The 21,245-nt window shown below is 45.7% G+C and overlaps 1 protein-coding gene across 4 annotated transcripts in view; it reads left to right on the forward strand.

Moving 5' to 3' along the window:
- LOC121579324 (rho GTPase-activating protein 32-like) overlaps positions 1-21,245 on the forward strand; it is a 266,001-nt gene that overhangs the window by 195,762 nt on the left and 48,994 nt on the right. For 2 of the 4 annotated variants that reach the window (XM_045224241.1, XM_045224242.1), the window contains 2 exons: positions 12,176-12,262; positions 13,737-13,874. In XM_045224241.1, coding sequence (XP_045080176.1) covers positions 12,176-12,262; positions 13,737-13,874 — 225 coding nt within the window. Of the gene's footprint in view, positions 1-2,441; positions 2,516-2,672; positions 2,679-12,175; positions 12,263-13,736; positions 13,875-21,245 lie in introns of those variants that run through there. The other 2 variants (XM_045224245.1, XM_045224246.1) reach the window with 2 other exon arrangements.

The following is a 21,245-nucleotide window of genomic DNA, read 5'->3' on the forward strand; positions in this document are numbered from 1 at the left end:
TTCCTTCACCGCAAACAGCAAGCAAACAAAGTCTGTTTTGAATCCATTGAGAATTACAATAGTTCCTCAATGTATTTAAAAAATCTTTCCAGCTCTCTCCCTTTCGATAACCACTCAGCCTGAAAGGGAAAAATGTCATGCTCTGATCCAGTGGAAACAGCATGAAATAGGCTTCTTATCAGTGCTTGACTTGGACTGGAATAGGTTCCTGTACTAATTTTGGGTACTGGTACTGTTTATAGTTAGGTGCAGGAGCTCCACAATACTTTTGAACTAATATTCTATAAAAGGAACAGGAGCTCAAGCAGTAGAACATTTGAGGTGCCGGTACTCAGGTCCGGTGAGCTTCTGCCCAAGTCAACCACTGCTTCTTATCCCTTGTGCAAATATCCTACAGCTGTGTCTGTCCCGAGCTCACTGGCACAGGAAACTGAGGGCCCAGAATATTTTATACAATGTTGCAAGTTCGCTAGAGCAAGCTTCAGGCCAGACCCAAGTTAATAGTTGATACAATGTTTCAAGTTTGTTGCAGACTGGCCATGTGTAGCCATAGTGATTTATAGGATATTTTTATTAGGGCATTTTCTACCTGCAGGCTGCAATGTTTTTATTTGTTGGCTTTATGTAGGCAATTTTTACATCGTTGGCAATGGCAATAGAAGTTTACTTTTTAAGTTTGTATCATTTTCATTTAGATTTAGATAGAATTTTGATTAACCACATGACAAAGATTTTGAGACATGAAGACGTTATTATAAATTAAACTAAACTGTTTCACAAAAATTTGCATATGACAACCATAACTGGCACGCAGATCGGTAGAAATTGTAAGATAAATTGGCATTCCACATGAGAAAGGTTGCCGACTTCTCGTGTAGCCTATTACCGGCAACTTCAGGAGAGTAATGGCAGAATCTGCGAAAGCCAGCAGGAGTGGGAGGAGAATAGTTGGGTCAGGTTACGTTTTTTTCCTTCTGGTTATCTAGATCTCTGGCGTCCTCTTGTGGCATCAAAACGTAAGCTTAAAGCATCAGACAAGCTCAATGCATATAGTTGATTTTATTAAAAATACATAGGGTGTGTCTATATATGGGAAAATACACGTTCCAAAATTTCGAGCAATCGATTGGTCGAAAGAACAGACGACTTTCGGTCGACAAATTTTTTTTTTAGTCAGGGACTAAATGTCACACAATGTCATCCCTCCTGCTGCTGCTGCAACCATAGAGATCCTTTCTTTTTATCTTCATGCATGTCTATGACTGCAACCATAGAAATAGGATTCAGATAATAGACATATCCCCTCAGATAATGGCATTAATGGCTGGTGTAGCCTTTCTAGGAATTCTATTAGCTCTATAGCTACAACCCCTGGTAACCGATGGGTGAAGGAGCAAACGAAGCCAACATAAATTGTTTTACATTAATACAAAACAAAATCCTTAGCAGGGGTGGGGTCAATGGCATTATGCTTCCTGGCCTCTGATATATGAAGGCTATGTTGCAGCAATGTTGCCATAAACATAATTTATAGCATTTAGACTATTCTGTAAGATCTGATTCATTGAAAATAAAACTGAGCTGAACAATGTTGCATAATCTCTCATTTAAAACAAATGTAAATGGACGTTGACGCTGCGTTGAGGTTGCATAATTCAAGCTTTTGTGGGATTGATCACAGACTGGTGTGTTTCTGTCCTCTCAACTCTGCTTATTATTTGGGATAGGTAGATTCTCACTGAGGGGTCTGCACTGTGCTGTTTCTCCTCTGCCCCTCCACAGGGCAGAAGAGAAAAGGAAAAAGGAAAGAAAAAGAAAGACTGCACATGCTGGACAAAAGAACTGCTCTCCTGCAAGGGCATCCCCCTCCTCCCCACCTCATCTACACACCCCTCCCCTCTGTTTCTTTTGGCTCTCTCCAGCCCTCTTGCTTTGTCCTGGGGACTGTACCAATGAGAGATGGGGGGAGGGGGCGAGTGAGGGAAAGAGAAAAGAGGAGAGCGAGAAAGCATGTGGTTGAGAGACGGACAGAGCGGGTTAGCGCAGGGCAGGAAAAAGAAAGCCGCTTTTTCGTCAGCTACTACTTCTGCCTGTCTAATTGAGTGTAAAATATGCCCTGTTGAACAAGGGCTAGCCAAGAAATGGAGTAGTAAGAACAGAGGGAGAGAAGGGAACCTAGAAAACGTCACAGGGGTGAGAGATGGAGAGAGAGAGAACAAAACAGATGGGATGAAAACCACACAGGTCCCGATGTGGAATCTTCCAAACCCAACAAACCACTGCTCTACTGCTGCTGCTGGTGCTACCGCTGCCTCCCTCCTCTCTCTCTGAATCCCACACAGGGAGGGGTTTCACTCCACACACACGGGACAGCAAACATAGAAAGAGAGAGAGTGAGCTTGCAAGGAGACAGGGCTGACATCTGTATCCTGGAGAGTGGATTTGTATCGGACACGAGGGGAACAGAGGCTGGCGGTACAGGGGAACCTGCCACTTTGAGACACACACACACACGGTGAGAGATGGATGCTACAGGCTAAAGGGGGAGGACAGCCTCAGTGTGTGTATGTGTTCAGTAGGGGGGCTGTCTTTCTGCGTTCAGCCCCCGGCAGGCACCGTGAGGGGAAAACAAACAAAAGGCTGGACGGCCAAAGCAGTGGCAACGGGACTCTACTGCTGTGAGTACTGACTGAGAGGACCTCTTTATATCTTTCTCTCTCTTCTATCTCACCTTTCTCTGTGCTGGGAGACAGTCCTTTGTGTCAATGAAAGGGGCCCTGTATAGCTCAGTTGGTAGAGCATGGTGCTTGCAACACCAGGGTTGTGGGTTCGATTCCCACGGGGGGCCAGTATGAGACAAATAAAATAAAATGTATGCACTCACTAACTGTAAGTCGATCTGGATAAGAGCATCTGCTAAATGACTAAAATGTACATGTAAATGAAAGCTTTTTTTAAGGCTAAAATATAGCAGGTGGGTTAGCTTTGAGCTTATTCTTCAGAGACTAGAGCGCTAGAAGGCAGCAATAGCTGCTCACATGCATGCACGCACACACACACATTCTCTCTCTTCAGCAAGGCCACTGTGGATGGAATCTTCTGTCACTGGTGGATTTAGTCTTTATGAATAAGTCAGTATTTCACCGCCAGACAGAGCAATAGCAGAGGCACATGCACTGGCTGGGTGTTGGAATTATTAACTTTTTTTAACAGAGCGGCACAAGTTGTTTTTACATGTGGCTCAGCAGCAGGGATCCCAGCTGAACAATAGACTGGTTGCTGTGTCGCTCCCGGATCACTGAACTGACATTGAGCACCATCGGTAATGAGTTCAGTGTGTGGTGTGTGTGTGTGTGTGTGTGTGAGACAGTCTGTTTGACAGTGTATGTGTGACAGTGTATGCACGTGCATTTGTACATGTAGCCTACCCTTTCCGTTTGTGTGTGTGTGTGAGACAAATTGTGTTTGTGTGTACACTATGTGCATGACAGCATGAGTTTGTACGTACCACCACCCAACACTCACCCTTTCTCCGTTCAGAAGCAGAATTCCAAACTCTTAACACCTTCCTGCAGTAACGGGGAAAGTATATTTTGCTCGACTCAAATGTCTGCCTCTTTGGGATTGCATTTGGGGTTTGTTTTCGTTGCCCCTGCCCTGCGCTGAGCAAAGCCTTGCTGTTGGTATATAGAACTAGCTGTATCGTTGTCCTGAGCCTCGCCATGCTCTCTAGCTAGTCATGCTGTGGGCGGCAGCATTATTTAACTCTGCTTGCAGAGAACTAGGTCATTTTCTCTCCTATTACCATGCATTTTTTGACGAACCCACAGAAACTGGATGGGGATTACCGCTAGCTGTTTTCCAGCATCTCTCTTAAATGATGTCCACTTTAATGGGACCTAAAAAACTCTTCCATGTGTGTTTCTGTTTCTCTCCCTCGTCCCCGAACATTGTTTGTTCAGCACACTTTCTAAGCTCTTAAAGAACAAACAACTTTCTCCTCTGTAGCTCTTTGTCAAGCTTGGAGCTCACTCAAAGTTCTGTCTGTAGAACTAATTGCGCAAACGTACTGCTTCAGTTTGGAGATTTTAGACCCCAGGGTTGAGAAGAAGAGTTGGAGAAGTAACTAACAAAAGTGAAAACACAGAACACTGAAGAAGAAATAGGGAGAAGAGGGTTGATATGAGAAGAGTGGAAGCTAACAAAAGTGAAAACAGAGAACACTGAAGAAGAAGAGAGCGGGAGGAAGTGAAAGAGTCGCTGCAAACAGTAGGCTGTGCCAAGCCGTCTAGAGTTACAGTGGCACTTAAACCAAGCCTGCTATTTTGCGTCCCACATGTAGCCTTGCCTATTGTTTTGTAAAGACAGTAAACCTGCTGGCTCCATAGATAGAGATGAGATGTTAAAATAGTAGGTGAAAAGGCCTCATGACCACCTACTGACGTATCACGTGGAACTGACATGATGCTATTTCTGTAGTTCTTCAATTCCAAGACTTAGAGGCTAATGCCAATGACACCAATGAAGCTCTTCAAAATGTAGGCCCTAGATGTGTGGTGTTGTTTTCTGCCATTTTTCAAGGACGACTCTCCATCCACGCACTGTGAAATTGACTGTTTGACAGAGCCATGTAATTTTCTCATGATTCGAGTCCCTTGTCTGAACGCTGGGTCACATTTGAGTAAGCTTCTGTTGCTAGTGTGTCCAATATGGAGGTATTTTCCATGAAGTGTCTGTCTGAAGTGGGCTAACAGTGTGGATAGAGGTGCATATTGAACTTGGCCTCGTTTTTCTATCTTGTGACCTGTTATTCACGTCTGTTTGTCAAGCTTAGCCAGCCAACCTCATGTCCGTCACCACTTTAGTGGGTTGACCTGGGAGCTATTGGCTGTATGCAATCTATACCATCCATATCCACAGCAGTTCAGCTGCAGTAGAGCAGCCCCTCAGCCCTCACAACACTGTCAGTGGCATAATTGGAATTGTGTCACACACATTCAAGGGTAAATTAAACCAAGTGGGTGCCCCAGATTCATACAAAGCACACCACTGTTTAGCCTATATATCAACTGCACAATCTCTGCTCTGAATGGTAAAGGCAGCTTACTACTGATCAGTGTTTTGTTGTTGTGTACCATGTTGGGTTTGGTGCTGCTCCAGTCCCACTGCACCTGGATTAGTGTATTAACAACCTCTATGCTAACCTGGTTAGAGCTGAGCTGTCTATTGTCTTCAGCGGCTGCTGTGTCTACCACTCCATAACAATGGGGGAATCTGAAGGGTCTAGGTTTGTTTTGCTCATCACTACACAAAGACCCCACCAAACCCTGTGTGTGTGTTTAACTGTGTAAACAAGTGATGCTTGGACGTGTTGCCCAGCTCGTGTCTTAATGACATGTCAATCACAGGGATGGATTGGGGTGCAGATTGGGGTTCTGGTGCCTGAGAGATACGGAGCAGACGACCTCAGGCACAAAGGACAGCGGGGGCCATTCAGTTTGAATGTGTTCATGTGTGTGTGTCCATAATCTGTGTGTGTGAAATGATGGGGGTGAACACAGACTTGTTCTGTATGTGTGCGGTCTGTACTCTGCATGAAGGGACCACACAAACCATACAATTCACTACATAGTCTACCAAATCAATGGTGGATTGTAAAACGTGGTCTCTGCAATAGCAACATTGTGTTAAAGTAAACCCCCTCTGTGTGTTACATCTCTATATGCTTGTCCCCACTAAAGGAATTTACTAGGGATTGATTGGGAGATATACAGTGGGGAGAACAAGTATTTGATACACTGGCGATTTTGCAGGTTTTCCTACTTACAAAGCATGTAGAGGTCTGTAAGTTTTATCATAGGTACACTTCAACTGTGAGAGACGGAATCTAAAACAAAAATCCAGAAAATCACATTGTATGATTTTTAAGTAATTAATTTGCATTTTATTGCATGACATAAGTATTTGATACATCAGAAAAGCAGAACTTAATATTTGGTACAGAAACCTTTGTTTGCAATTACAGAGATCATACGTTTCCTGTAGGTCTTGACCAGGTTTGCACACACTGCAGCAGGGATTTTGGCCCACTCCTCCATACAGACCTTCTCCAGATCCTTCAGGTTTCAGGGCTGTCGCTGGGAAATACGGACTTTCAGCTCCCTCCAAAGATTTTCTATTGGGTTCAGGTCTGGAGACTGGCTAGGCCACTCCAGGACCTTGAGATGCTTCTTACGGAGCCACTCCTTAGTTGCCCTGGCTGTGTGTTTCGGGTCGTTGTCATTCTGGAAGACCCAGCCACGACCCATCTTCAATGCTCTTACTGAGGGAAGGAGGTTGTTGGCCAAGATCTCGCAATACATGGCCCCATCCATCCTCCCCTCAATACGGTGCAGTCGTCCTGTCCCCTTTGCAGAAAATAATCGCCAAAGAATGATGTTTCCACCTCCATGCTTCACGGTTGGGATGGTGTTCTTGGGGTTGTACTCATCCTTCTTCTTCCTCCAAACACGGCGAGTGGAGTTTAGACCAAAAAGCTCTATTTTTGTCTCATCAGACCACATGACCTTCTCCCATTCCTCCTCTGGATCATCCAGATGGTCATTGGCAAACTTCAGACGGGCCTGGACATGCGCTGGCTTTAGCAGGGGGACCTTGCGTGCGCTGCAGGATTTTAATCCATGACGGCGTAGTGTGTTACTAATGGTTTTCTTTGAGACTGTGGTCCCAGCTCTCTTCAGGTCATTGACCAGGTCCTGCCGTGTAGTTCTGGGCTGATCCCTCACCTTCCTCATGATCATTGATGCCCCACGAGGTGAGATCTTGCATGGAGCCCCAGACCGAGGGTGATTGACCGTCATCTTGAACTTCTTCCATTTTCTAATAATTGCGCCAACAGTTGTTGCCTTCTCACCAAGCTGCTTGCCTATTGTCCTGTAGCCCATCCCAGCCTTGTGCAGGTCTACAATTTTATCCCTGATGTCCTTACACAGCTCTCTGATCTTGGCCATTGTGGAGAGGTTGGAGTCTGTTTGATTGAGTGTGTGGACAGGTGTCTTTTATACAGGTAACGAGTTCAAACAGGTGCAGTTACTACAGGTAATGGTGGAGAACAGGAGGGCTTCTTAAAGAAAAACTAACAGGTCTGTGAGAGCCGGAATTCTTACTGATTGGTAGGTGATCAAATACTTATGTCATGCAATAAAATGCAAATTAATTACTTAAAAATCATACAATGTGATTTTCTGGATTTTTGTTTTAGATTCCGTCTCTCACATTTGAAGTGTACCTATGATAAAAAATTACAGACCTCTACATGCTTTGTAAGTAGGAAAACCTGCAAAATCGGCAGTGTATCAAATACTTGTTCTCCCCACTGTATAGGCTAGTAGCTTTCAACTAGGAAAAAATAAATTGCTTGTTTGGCATGGAAGTAATAGAGCTATTTTATTGTGCTTGCAGCTTAGCTAAGTAATGATGTTGTCAGTGTTGTAAGGTGTCACATATCAAAGCAATGAGTTAAGAAAGGGAGGCCACTGGTTTTTGTTTACTACTTCCTTAGCTTTCTTGGCTATAAATTATGCGAACATGTCATGTTCCCTGAAATGAGAAAGAATTCCATGTCCCCCTGCATTCGACAAAACTGTGTTAGGCCTACAATGTGAATGTATGACACTATAGGCCTATAGCATAAAATTATTGCAAGTAACTGATGGCAAAGTAGGCCTACTGTATCAATAAGTTTGTCAGGTCCAGTACTCAAATCAAATTTGATTTGTCACATGCTCCGTAAACAACTGGTGTAGACTAACAGTGAAATGCTTACTTACGGGTCCTTTTCCAACAATGCAGATTTAAAGATAAAAATACCGGGGGTATGATTTTCAATACCGTAAAAAATTAATGTATGCTACGCCACTGCTTATAACTGTAAGTTAAGTATAACTATAAGAATTAAGGTCCCTCAGTTGACAGTGCATGTCAGAGCAAAAACTAAGCCATGAGGTCGAAGGAATTGTCTGTAGAGCTCTTAGACAGCATTGTGTTGAGGCACAGATCTGGGGAAGGGTACCAAAACAGTTCTGCAGCATTGAAGGTCCCCAAGAACACAGTGGCCTCCATCATTCTTAAATGGAAGAAGTTTGGAACCACCTAGACTCATCCTACAGCTGGCCAAACTGAGCAATCGAGGGAGAAGGGCCTTGGTCAGGGAGGTAACCAAGAACCCGATGGTCACTCTGACAGCGCTCCAGAGTTCCTCTGTGGAGATGGGAGAACCTTCCAGAAGGACAACCATTTCTGCAGCACTCCACCAATCAGGCCTTTATGGTAGAGTGGCCAGATGGAAGCCACTCCTCAGTAAAAGGCACATGACAGCCCGCATGGCACCTAAAGGACTCTGACCATGAGAAACAAGATTCTCTGGTCTGATGAAACCAAGATTGAACTCTTTGGCCTGAATGCCAAGCATCACGTCTGGAGGAAACCTGGCACCATCCCTACGGTGAAGCATGGTGGTGGTAGCATCATGCTGTGGGGATGTTTTTCAGTGGTAGGGACTGGGAGACTAGTCAGGATAGAGGCAAAGATGAACGGAGCAAAGTACAGAGAGATCCTTGATGAAAACCTGCTCCAGAGTGCTCCGGACCTCGGACTGGGGTGAAGGTTCGCCTTCCAACAGGACAACGACCCTAAGCACACAGCCAAGACAACGCAGGAGTGGCTTCGGGACAAGTCTCTGAATGTCCTTGAGTGGCCCAGCCAGAGCCCAGACTTGAACCCGATCGAACATCTCTGGAGAGATTGAAAATAGCTGTGCAGCAACGCTCCCCATCCAACCTGACAGAGCTTGAGAGGATCTGCAGATAAGAATGGGAGAACCCCCCAAATACAGGTGTGCCAAGCTTGTATCGTCATACCCAAGAAGACTTGAGGCTGTAATTGCTGCCAAAGATGCTTCAACAAAGTACTGAGTAAAGGGTCTGAATACTTATGTAAATGTGATATTTTCAGTTTTTTATTTTTAATACATTTGTAAAAATGTCTAAAAAAACCTGTTATGGGGTATTGTGTGTAGATTGATGAGGGGAAAAACCTAACAAAATGGTCAAGGGGTCTGAATATTTTCAGAGTTATCGTTACTCATTGTGTATTCCTCGTTATTTGTTTTTGATTTTTCTCTCTGCATTGATGGGAGGGGCCCGTAAGTAAGTATTTCACTGTTAGTCTACAGCTGTTGTTTACGAAGAATGATTTTATTTGAATACCACAATATTTTCCAATCTGGGAGGTAAACTTGATAAAGTATTCAATACTTTTGCTGTGTATTTCAAATATAATCAAGGCATTAGCATGTACCGGTGTCCACCAAAATAGAGCTTGGGCGCGCCTGGCTGGCTACTTTTTCTATTTGGCTGGCTACTCTATGTACTTGTGTAAAACACTGTATTACAGACCGGGTCTGGGATAGGTTGAAAATGTCAGTGAAGGCACTTGCCAGCTGATCAGTGCATGCTCTGAGGACGCGTCCTGGTATTCCGTCTGGCCCCGCGGCCTTGCGAATGTTAACCTGTTTAAAGGTCTTACTCACATCGGTCTTAGTCATCCGGAACAGCTGATGCTGTCATGGATGTTTCAGTGTTGCTTGCCTCGAAGCGAGCATAGATGGCATTTAGGTAGTCTGGTAGGCTTGTGTCGCAGATCAGTTTCACTTTTTAATCCGTGATAGTTTGCAAGCCCTGCCACATTCGTCGAGCATCAGAGCCGGCATAGTAGGATTCAATCTTAGTCCTGTATTGACGCTTTGTCTGTTAGCATAGCTAACATTAGTTAGCATTGTTCAGCCCATAGAAAGCCAGCCAGCTAATGGTGCAGGGTGCATCGTCTAGTATGCACCTGTAATAAGACGTTATTCACACAGTATATGTCATCAATGTGTTGATAGGTTAATTTCAGTCAATAATTTGGAATGAAAAGGTCTAGGTAGCCTATCCAGCCAGTTCATTTGTGGCACACCTTGTATGTCAGTGGCGGACGGCTGGCTTGGGTCTCTAAGCTTTTCTGTTGTCATCCACAGCTCCCTCTTTCAGGTATTACCTTCATCTTCTCTGTGTCCTACAGCAGGAGAAGTGGAGAGAAGAGCGAGAGGGGGGGAAAAGGAGTGGGATTAAAATGTACAGAGCTCGTATTCACAAAGCGTAAGAGATCTAGGATCAGTTTCCACCTGTTCGTATAATCATACACTGCTCAAAAACTTAAACAACACAATGTAACTCCAAGTCAATCACACTTCTGTGAAATCAAACTGTCCACTTAGGAAGCAACACTGATTGACAATAAATTTCACATGCTGTTGTGCAAATGGAATAGACAACAGGTGGAAATTATAGGCAATTAGCAAGACACCCCCAATAAAGGACTGTTTTTGCAAGTGGTGACCACAGACCACTTCTCAGTTCCTATGCTTCCTGGCTGATGTTTTGGTCACTTTTGAATGCTGGCGGTGCTTTCACTCTAGTGGTAGCATGAGACGGAGTCTACAACCCACACAAGTGGCTCAGGTAGTGCAGCTCATCCAGGATGGCACATCAATGCGAGCTGTGGCAAGAAGGTTTGCTGTGTCTGTCAGCGTAGTGTCCAGAGCATGGAGGCGCTACCAGGAGACAGGCCAGTACATCAGGAGACGTGGAGGAGGGCAACAACCCAGCAGCAGGACTGCTACCTCCGCCTTTGTGCAAGGAGGAGCAGGAGGAGCACTGTCAGAGCCCTGCAAAATTACCTCCAGCAGGCCACAAATGTGCATGTGTCTGCTCAAACGGTCAGAAACAGACTCCATGAGGGTGGTATGAGGGCCCGATTTCCACAGGTGGGGGTTGTGCTTACAGCCCAACACCGTGCAGGACGTTTGGCATTTGCCAGAGAACACCAAGATTGGCAAATTTGCCACTGGCGCCCTGTGCTCTTCACAGATGAAAGCAGGTTCACACTGAGCACATGTGACAGACGTGACAGAGTCTGGAGACGCCGTGGAGAACGTTCTGCTGCCTGCAACATCCTCCAGCATGACCGGTTTGGCGGTGGGTCAGTCATGGTGTGGGGTGGCATTTCTTTGGGGGGCCGCACAGCCCTCCATGTGCTCGCCAGAGGTAGCCTGACTGCCATTAGGTACCGAGATGAGATCCTCAGACCCCTTGTGAGACCATATGCTGGTGCGGTTGGCCCTGGGTTCCTCCTAATGCAAGACAATGCTAGACCTCATGTGGCTGGAGTGTGTCAGCAGTTCCTGCAAGAGGAAGGCATTGATGCTATGGACTGGCCCGCCCGTTCCCCAGACCTGAATCCAATTGAGCACATCTGGGACATCATGTCTCGCTCCATCCACCAATGCCACGTTGCACCACAGACTGTCCAGGAGTTGACGGATGCTTTAGTCCAGGTCTGGGAGGAGATCCCTCAGGAGACCATCCGCCACCTCATCAGGAGCATGCCCAGGCGTTGTAGGGAGGTCATACAGGCACGTGGAGGCCACACACACTACTGAGCCTCATTTTGACTTGTTTTAAGGACATTACATCAAAGTTGGATCAGCCTGTAGTGTGGTTTTCCACTTTAATTTTGAGGGTGACTCCAAATCCAGACCTCCATGGGTTGATACATTTGATTTCCATTGATAATTTTTGTGTGATTTTGTTGTCAGCACATTCAACTATGTAAAGAAAAAAGCATTTAATAAGATTATTTCATTCATTCAGATCTAGGATGTGTTATTTTAGTGTTCCCTTTATTTTTTTGAGCAGTGTATTTATTATGATCTAAAATGGAAAACTGATCCTGGATCAGCACTCCTACTCTGAGAAGCTTTGTGAATAGGAGCCCTGGGCTGGGTTTAATTGTCAGGGGTTGTGAGGGATGATGTTTCTTTTGTTGGCTCTAATGAGAGACTCTTAGCTCTCGCTTGAAAGAAGAGGGGTTAGAGAAAGGTTAAAGGATTGTTTAAACAGAATTTTCTCTCGTCATCAGTCCACATCTACGCCCTTGTGCCATTTGACCCAAAACACGAAGAGCTATTCGTCTCATACTTTCTCATTCCCTCTCCCTCTCTTTCCCTCTCTCTCTTTCTCTTTCTCATTCCCTCTCCCTCTCTTTCCCTCTCTCTCTTTCTCTCTCTGTATTCCAGTTGGCCCTCGCGGATGAACAGAGTGAAGTGACACGGAATGGCTTTGAGTCCAAGGAGCTGCAGTACTTGGTCCAGATCTACTGCCAGGTATGACAGAGTAATCATCTGGGTGCTGTGCTATGCTGCGGTGTCATTCTCACTGAATCAGTGCTCTCTCATATACACACACACACATTCTCTATCTCACGCTTGCACACACACCCACACACTCTCCCAAAGACACACAGTCACATGGAAAGTCTCTGTCTTTGGAATCTTGTCACACACCAAATGAATGTCCAATGTGTTAGCTAGCAGGGTATTGGCTAATTTTCAGTAATTTCTGAAAACCCATTGGGTCATGATTTAAATTATTGTGGGAACAGTGAAGCTCAAACAACTAAACAGAAAGGTCAGATCGGTGAGAAGGGTCTCGTTGGAAAGGAGAGCGACAGTGAAATCACACCGTTTGGCCTCGTCCATGATGCTCACGAGGTGTTGAGTAGCAACAAAATACACAACTTGGAGAAGATATCTGGCATACCATCCGTGCCTCCAAATCTTTTCCTCAACTTGGCAGTTACGCGACCCTCTCATCAGAGACCTAGCGAGGCAAGTCACGTGTGCCCAGTGCTGACCGAGGGCCTGTACCAAATGGCACCCTATTCCCAATATAGTGCACTGCTTTTGACCTGGGCCCATATGGCTCTTGTCAAAAGTAGTGCACTATATAGGGAATAGGGGGACATTGCCTGAAGCTCACATCACAACTGTATTTGCCTGTCACTTTTTGATTCAGCACCCTCTTCTTCAGATTAAAAAAAGGGGGCCGGCTGTCAAGTGCCAGCCGGCCCCTGATGTATTTACCCCAAAGATTTATCATCAGTTAAATTAACGTATGGAGTACTCATGTTGTACTCCCGATATAGCCTCTGCGAATTGATGACTTCGGCAATGGATTCCAACTATCCAGGGCAGGCCAGCACAGTTAAAGCGGGTGAGCTAGATATGGTGGAAGATTTAGGAGCTGTTCCATTCTGTCTACCCCCCCCACGTTGAGACTAGAAGGATATAATGTCCACCTCTCTCTTAATTCCACCAGATTTGACCCCCCCTCTCTTAATAATCCCAGCCATTTGGATTCATCCCCCTCTCCAATCCCTCCCCCCCAATCTATCCACCATCCATCCTTTAATCTGTTTTTTGGCACTACCTTACATTGGCAGACTGGTGCTCTGCTTGGGGCAACCACAACCAAACCACATCCGCAGCCATACAGATGTCTGGTCCCTGTCCCACAGTGGAGTATTGTGTGGGGAGTCACCGTAGCAGGAGTACAGCTAGGGAGGTAATACCCCCTCTCCGACCCCCCCTAGTAAAATCATAGACCCCCCTTCTTGCAACCCCGTCCCAGCGGTGGATTGTGAATTAGGATGTGAGGGGCACCCAGAGGGTATCTGTTACCAGGCTAGTAAAGCAGCCAGGGGCTCATGCCTCATGCATCTCCCCTGTGTTTTGAAACAATGTCCTCTCTCTCTTCTCTTTCTCACTGGCTGACTCTCTTGTTATTTTTGCTCCGCAGGGCCGAAGCTGGATTGTGAAGCGCAGCTATGAGGATTTCCGTGTCCTGGACAAGCACCTGCACCTTTGCATCTATGACCGCTGCTTCTCGCAGCTGCCTGGGCTGCCTCGATTCGACAGTCTGAGGGATCGCGCCGAGGTAAGAAGCCTGGTCTTTCTCAGTACAGCCAATGTTCCCCGCCCTCCCAACACCCCTATATCCCCATTCAGAGGCAAAAGACGTGTCACTTGAGAAGTTTTGCGACCATGTCCGTCCTAGAGTGAAATACCTGTACAATGTCAATGCTGTATTTGCTTGTTTTACAAACTTGTCTTTGTTGCAGGCTAATTCATGTGCTAAATTAGTAAAAGGGTCCATTTGTGCCCGTTATTTTCTTTCTGTCTAATGGCCTGGTGTTGAGGGAAGCAGCTGTATAGTCTCTGTTTTATGTGTTAACAGTTGTTTTCCCAGAGAAAGCCCACTTGAACTGTGGCACATTTTCACAGCTAAATTGATGGGCTTTGAAGTATGTAGTGGCTATTAATGCTTACCCATTATGATCATCTAGTCCTTCAGTAAATGGAAAAAGGCGCTGGTACTCTTGCTCTCTGCCCCTAAAAAGAGACTCCCACGAAGGTAGGCTGACTAGGCTCCACAGTCACCACTTTCTAGTTGCGTCCCAAATGACACCCTATTCCCTACATAGTGCACTACTTTTGACCAGAGCACTATGGGCCCTGGTCAAAATGAGTCCCCCTCATGTTTATAGGGCATAGGGTGCCATTTGGGACGCAGCCTCTCTCTCCAGCTGTCCCAAGTGTAATGGGAAACACTAGGTTGACTAATCTCAGGAGGTCAGATTACTACTCCCACAGTGAAAGCTCAGGTCCTTCTGTAGTGGGATGTTCAGCGCTAAAAACGACTGGTAAAACAGGTTATTCGGGTTTTCACTAAAAAAAGGCTGTGGAAATACCTCAGTCGTGATTGGTGATTGGTGGAACAAGATGACGGACCTTTCGGTTTGATCCGTGTCCGCGGCTTCTGGGACAAATAATAGCAGAGAACTGGCGGAGAACTGGCGTGTAGTAATTTCAGACAGCTGTCATTATTTGATTGTAGTCTTCAGGCATTTAATACAAATAGGTTCTTACAGGATTAATTGTTGTAGGGGAAAATTGGCTTGAATTAAAATGTCACTAACAGTATTGTCGAGAGGCTGTTTTGCTGCCCCCTCTTTGAAGCGCCCATTTTGGATAGTGTTAGCCTAGCTAGTATGCTAACCAACATATTGCTTGCCCATTCTATTACTCGATGGCCACTGTTTTGTAGGCCAGTACTTGGGGAGCTAGATTGCCTGTTCAAAATGAGCTGACATTACCTTATACAATGTCTTCCATGACTCGTTAAGTCTAAAACAACTTACAGAGTTGGTCTGAATATTCAGCTAAATCAGGAACCTCACTGCTGATCAACTAATCAGTCTCCCTATTGATTCAGTTAGCCAGCCAGCCTCCCTTCCCTTCAAGGACTTGATGTTGTGCTTGGCTTCACTCTTGTGGTACGCCATGTTCTCTAGTCTTTGTCTTTCTGGAGAGTCTTAGCCCTCTTTTGGTCTGTGTTTTCTTGGTCATGTTGACAGGAAGGAGGGGGGCTGAAGCGAGGCCCTGATGGAGTCCCAAATGGTACTCTATTCCCTACATAGTGCACTACTTCTGACCAGAGCCCTGGTCAAAAGTAGTGCACTATGTAGGGACCAGGGTGCCATTTGGGGCACATACCCTGTCTGGCACACAGAGGAGAAGGCTCACTTTTGGATTAGTGCGCTGAATAGGACAAGTCTTGTGTGAAATGCCAGGGTATTCATCACCAACAGTAACCAACAACTGGAGCCCAACAAGGAAAGCATCCATGTCATCAAAGAAAAGCTTTCCTTTCCTTACCCATTATAGCCTTTAAGCCCAGACCAGACCAGACCATGCATGGCCCTCCTCTGCTGCTCTGCACAGCAAGCCCTCTATACCAGATGCTTACTTACTTTTCAAATGAAGTGCTTAGTATTGTAGCACTGTTGCTACTGTTTTCATAACTTGAAAGTCGGGGCTTTCTTTTTGGCAGTTTTTTTTTATTTGTATTTTTTCAGTCAGCGGCCTGCTTTGTCATTGAGGCTAAACATGGCGTCAGCTTCAACGTACTCTCCCTCCCTGTGACATTTGACAAATGAGGGTTGAGTAGGGACATATTTCATTTAACAAGAGATCCTCATCAGCTTCGTCTTTATTGAGCTCCCTTAAGGTGACATATGTCCTTCATTAAATATTTGGACAGATCTGATAGCTCGTTAACCATTGTTTGGGCTGATTAGTGCCACAGTGAAGTCTCAAATGAAAAACATCCTTTTTAAAACCTCGGACATGCTTTGTCATTTTACACGTCTTGCTATCTTCCACATATAGAATTGCCCTTTCTTCACCGTTTCCTCCTGGCCAGATTTGTCCTGGCTGTGGGTAAAGTTGGGTCTGATCTGGTTATAAATGTTTACACATCTTGTGGAAAGAAAACAAAGGCTCCGAGGCTATGGTCCTTTTACAACCAGGGCTAAGCTGGCTGTGTCATGTACATGTGTCGTCAGCTTGCGCCCCATTAGGCCCCTTCCTCTGGGCTACAACACTCTGCCTATGTGTGTGTGTTGGTGGGCCCTGTTCGGATTGGGTTTGCACAGTGCCAGCTCATGTACTGGAATCAATGTGGCAGGCAGCGGGCTGGAACCTCCCGGAGAGAGGGTCAGGAAAGTGTTTGGCACCACGTCTGGCCTGGCCCTGTGCCCACCACCTCAATGGTCTGCTCTGCTCTTTTCGGCTCTGACTCACTCTGAACTTCTCTGCTCTTCTAACCTCCTCTCCTTTCTCTAACTTATCCTCTCCTCTCTTCTCTAATATCTCTCTTGCCCTTCCTCTTCTCTAACCTCTCTTCTCCTCCCCTAACCTCTCCTCTGCTCTCCTATCCTTTAACCTATCCTCTCTCCTTTCTCCTCTCCTCGCCCCTTCTCTAACCTCACCTACTCCTCTCCTCTCTTTGGAGCTCAGCTCTCTAACCTCTCCTATCTTCTCCTCTCCTTCTGCTCTAACCTTTCCTCTCTCCTCTCCCTTTCTCTAACCTCTCCCTCTTCCCCTCTCCTCTCTAAATGGCCTCCAGTGGAGCATTTGATTCCCTCTGCTAGGCGCTCACCACTCAGTCTTTCCTTTTGCCCTCTCTCTCTCGCTCTCTCATGCTGTCTTTTTCCTTGAGTCTCTCTCTTTAGTCATCAAAGACAATAGTTCCTGTTAGAGATACTTTAACTTGATCTAATGATGGCTTTTGATGATGACACATGCACACATACACGAGTATGTTGTTGGCCATAGATCAGTCGCACTCTACCATGTAGGCCCACTGTATCTCACTCCCACTGTATGTTTGTTTTCTCTCTTGCTCTCTCTTAGTAGGCCATTCTTCTATTTACATTTACATTACATTTTAGTCATTTAGCAGACGCTCTTATCCAGAGCGACTTACAGTTAGTGAATACATTTTATTTTATTTTTTTATACTGGCCCCCCGTGGGAATCGAACCCACAACCCTGGCGTTGCAAACGCCATGCTCTATCAACTGAGCTACATCCCTGCCGGCCATTCCCTCCCCTACCCTGGACGACGCTGGGCCAATTGTGCGCCGCCCATGAGTCTCCCGGTCGCGGCCGGCTGCGACAGAGCCTGGATTCGAACCAGGATCTCTAGTGGCACAGTTAGCACTGCGATGCAGTGCCTTAGACCACTGCGCCACTCAGGAGACTCTATTATCCTAGCCCTTATAGAATATGAAATATGCAAGACCAACACAGATCTATGAAACCTCGTGGCTATCTATAGTGCATTACCTAAGAAGTTGCCAACGAAAAACTAGAAACAACCGTCCTATCAATATCATTAGGATTGGCTACATTATGAGCGCAGTCAAACACGTCTTTCTGGCCCATGCTCAAGTCAGACACACACACCAGGGCTCCAGACTGCGATCATTTAGTTGCATTTTGCGGCCCTTTTACTTGGCTGTGCAAGTCATGTTTAATTGGTTGCATCGGCGCATCGGTGCGAGCTGCACATTCTACATGGTCACTTCACTCCAAACGTCCTATTTTTTTTAGGAGGCTTAAACCATGATTTGGTCAAACAGTAATGTGCATTATCTTCATGATCATGGCTCTAAAGTGCGACCATTTTGGTTGCACATGCTCCTAAATATTTTGCTGTGCGACTTGGAATTTTTATTTGCGCACACCCATGCGAAAAACAATCAGATAATAATTGTTGTAATTATTAGGCTTCGCTGTACCGCTGTTTCTGAGTACCCTAGTGAAAAAAGCGAGTGCAGATCCATGACTTTGGTGGTTGCACCATTACTACAGAGAAAACTAGTTATCTCTTGCCCAAACTGTTCAAAAGTTGTGACCCATATTGATGGTGCTACATTTTTTCCCATCTATTGTGCATTGGCTCTGCAGCTGGTTGCATCTCCATTGGAGGGCCGCATTTTACATTCATAAACAATGTCGTGGGCCATTAACACCTTGTTAAGTCATGTTACCTCATTAGCTAGCTAACAACCTGGTAACTTTACCAGTATATCCAAACATTTGGGGGCACAAAAAGAATGGAAAAGGAATAGCTTCTTCAGGAGATCAATGATCATAGCAATGAATGAAGACATCAAAACTATGAAATAACACATGTGGAGTGTTAAACAAATCAAAATATATGTTATATTTGAGATTCTTCAAAGTAGCCACCCTTTGCCTTGATGACAGCTTTGCACACTCTTGACATTCTCTCAACCAGCTTCATGAGGTAGTCACCTGGAATGTACACTGCTCAAAAAAATAAAGGGAACACTAAAATAACACATCCTAGATCTGAATGAATGAAATAATCTTATTAAATACTTTTTTCTTTACATAGTTGAATGTGCTGACAACAAAATCACACAAAAATGATCAATGGAAATCACATGTATCAACCCATGGAGGTCTGGATTTGGAGTCACCCTCAAAATTAAAGTGGAAAACCACACTACAGGCTGATCCAACTTTGATGTAATGTCCTTAAAACAAGTCAAAATTAGGCTCAGTAGTGTGTGTGGCCTCCACGTGCCTGTATGACCTCCCTACAACGCCTGGGCATGCTCCTGATGAGGTGGCGGATGGTCTCCTGAGGGATCTCCTCCCAGACCTGGACTAAAGCATTCGCCAACTCCTGGACAGTCTGTCGTGCAACGTGGCGTTGGTGGATGGAGCGAGACATGATGTCCCAGATGTGCTCAATTGGATTCAGGTCTGGGGAACGGGCGGGCCAGTCCATAGCATCAATGCCTTCCTCTTGCAGGAACTGCTGACACACTCCAGCCACATGAGGTCTAGCATTGTCTTGCATTAGGAAGAACCCAGGGCCAACCGCACCAGCATATGGTCTCACAAGGGGTCTGAGGATCTCATCTCGGTACCTAATGGCAGTCAGGCTACCTCTGGCGAGCACATGGAGGGCTGTGCGGCCCCCCAAAGAAATGCCACCCCACACCATGACTGACCCACCGCTAAACCGGTCATGCTGGATGATGTTGCAGGCAGCAGAACGTTCTCCACGGCGTCTCCAGACTCTCTCACGTCTGTCACATGTGCTCAGTGTGAACCTGCTTTCATCTGTGAAGAGCACAGGGCGCCAGTGGCGAATTTGCCAATCTTGGTGTTCTCTGGCAAATGCCAAACGTCCTGCACGGTGTTGGGCTGTAAGCACAACCCCCACCTGTGGACGTCGGGCCCTCATACCACCCTCATGGAGTCTGTTTCTGACCGTTTGAGCAGACACATGCACATTTGTGGCCTGCTGGAGGTCATTTTGCAGGGCTCTGGCAGTGCTCCGCCTGCTCCTCCTTGCACAAAGGCGGAGGTAGCAGTCCTGCTGCTGGGTTGTTGCCCTCCTCCACGTCTCCTGATGTACTGGCCTGTCTCCTGGTAGCGCCTCCATGCTCTGGATACTAAGCTGACAGACACAGCAAACCTTCTTGCCACAGCTCGCATTGATGTGCCATCCTGGATGAGCTGCACTACCTGAGCCACTTGTGTGGGTTGTAGACTCCGTCTCATGCTACCACTAGAGTGAAAGCACCGCCAGCATTCAAAAGTGACCAAAACATCAGCCAGGAAGCATAGGAACTGAGAAGTGGTCTGTGGTCACCACCTGCAAAACCAGTCCTGTATTGGGGGTGTCTTGCTAATTGCCTATAATTTCCACCTGTTGTCTATTCCATTTGCACAACAGCATGTGACATTTATTGTCAATCAGTGTTGCTTCCTAAGTGGACAGTTTGATTTCATAGAAGTGTGATTGACTTGGAGTTACATTGTGTTGTTTAAGTGTTCCCTTTCTTTTTTTGAGCAGTGTATTTCAATTAACAGGTGTGCCTTGTTAATTTGTGGAATTTCTTTCCTTCTTAATGCGTTTGAGCCAATCAGTTGTGTTGTCCTGTGACCGCCACAGGAAAGGAAGACCCAGAGTTACCTCTGCTGCAGAGGATAAGTTCATTAGAGTTAACTGCACCTCAGATTGCAGCCCAAATAAATGCTTCACAGAGTTCAAGTAACAGCCATCTCAACATCAACTGTTCAGAGGAGACTGCGTAAATCAGGCCTTCATGGTCGAATTGCTGCAAAGAAACCACTACTAAAGGACACCAATAAGAAGAAGAGACTTGCTTGGGCCAAGAAACACGAGCAATGGACATTAGACCGGTGGAAATCTGTCCTTTGGTCTGATGATTCCAAATGTGAGATTTTTGGTTCCAACCGCTGTGTCTTTGTGAGACGCAGAGTAGTGAACGGATGATCTCCGCATGTGTGGTTCCCACCGTGAAGCATAGAAGAGGTGGTGTGATGGTGTGGGGGTGCTTTGCTGGTGACACTGTCTGTGATTTATTTAGAATTCAAGGCACACTTAACCAGCATGGCTACCACAGCATTCTGCAGCGATACACCATCCCATCTGGTTTGCGCTTAGTGGGAATATCATTTGTTTTTCAACAGGACAATGACCCAACACACCTCCAGGCTGTGTAAGGGCTATTTGACCAAGAAGGAGAGTGATTGAGTGCTGCATCAGATGACCTGGCCTCCACAATCACCCGACCTCAACCCAATTGAGATGGTTTGGGATGAGTTGGACTGCAGAGTGAAGGAAAAGCAGCCAACAAGTGCTCAGCATGTGTGGGAACTCCTTCAATACTTTTTTGGGTTACTACATGATTCCATATGTGTTATTTCATAGTTTTGATGTCTTCATTATTATTCTACAATGTAAAAAAAAATGTAAAAAATAAAGAAAACCCTTGAATGAGTATGTGTCCAAACTTTTGACTGGTAGTGTACATACATACAGTACCTATACAGTAGCTGTAGGTCATTCGACACTCTACTCTGTGGAACTACAGTGACAGATGAGTATTTT

The sequence above is a fragment of the Coregonus clupeaformis genome, chromosome 13 (assembly GCF_020615455.1).
Source record: "Coregonus clupeaformis isolate EN_2021a chromosome 13, ASM2061545v1, whole genome shotgun sequence".
NCBI lineage: Eukaryota > Metazoa > Chordata > Actinopteri > Salmoniformes > Salmonidae > Coregonus > Coregonus clupeaformis.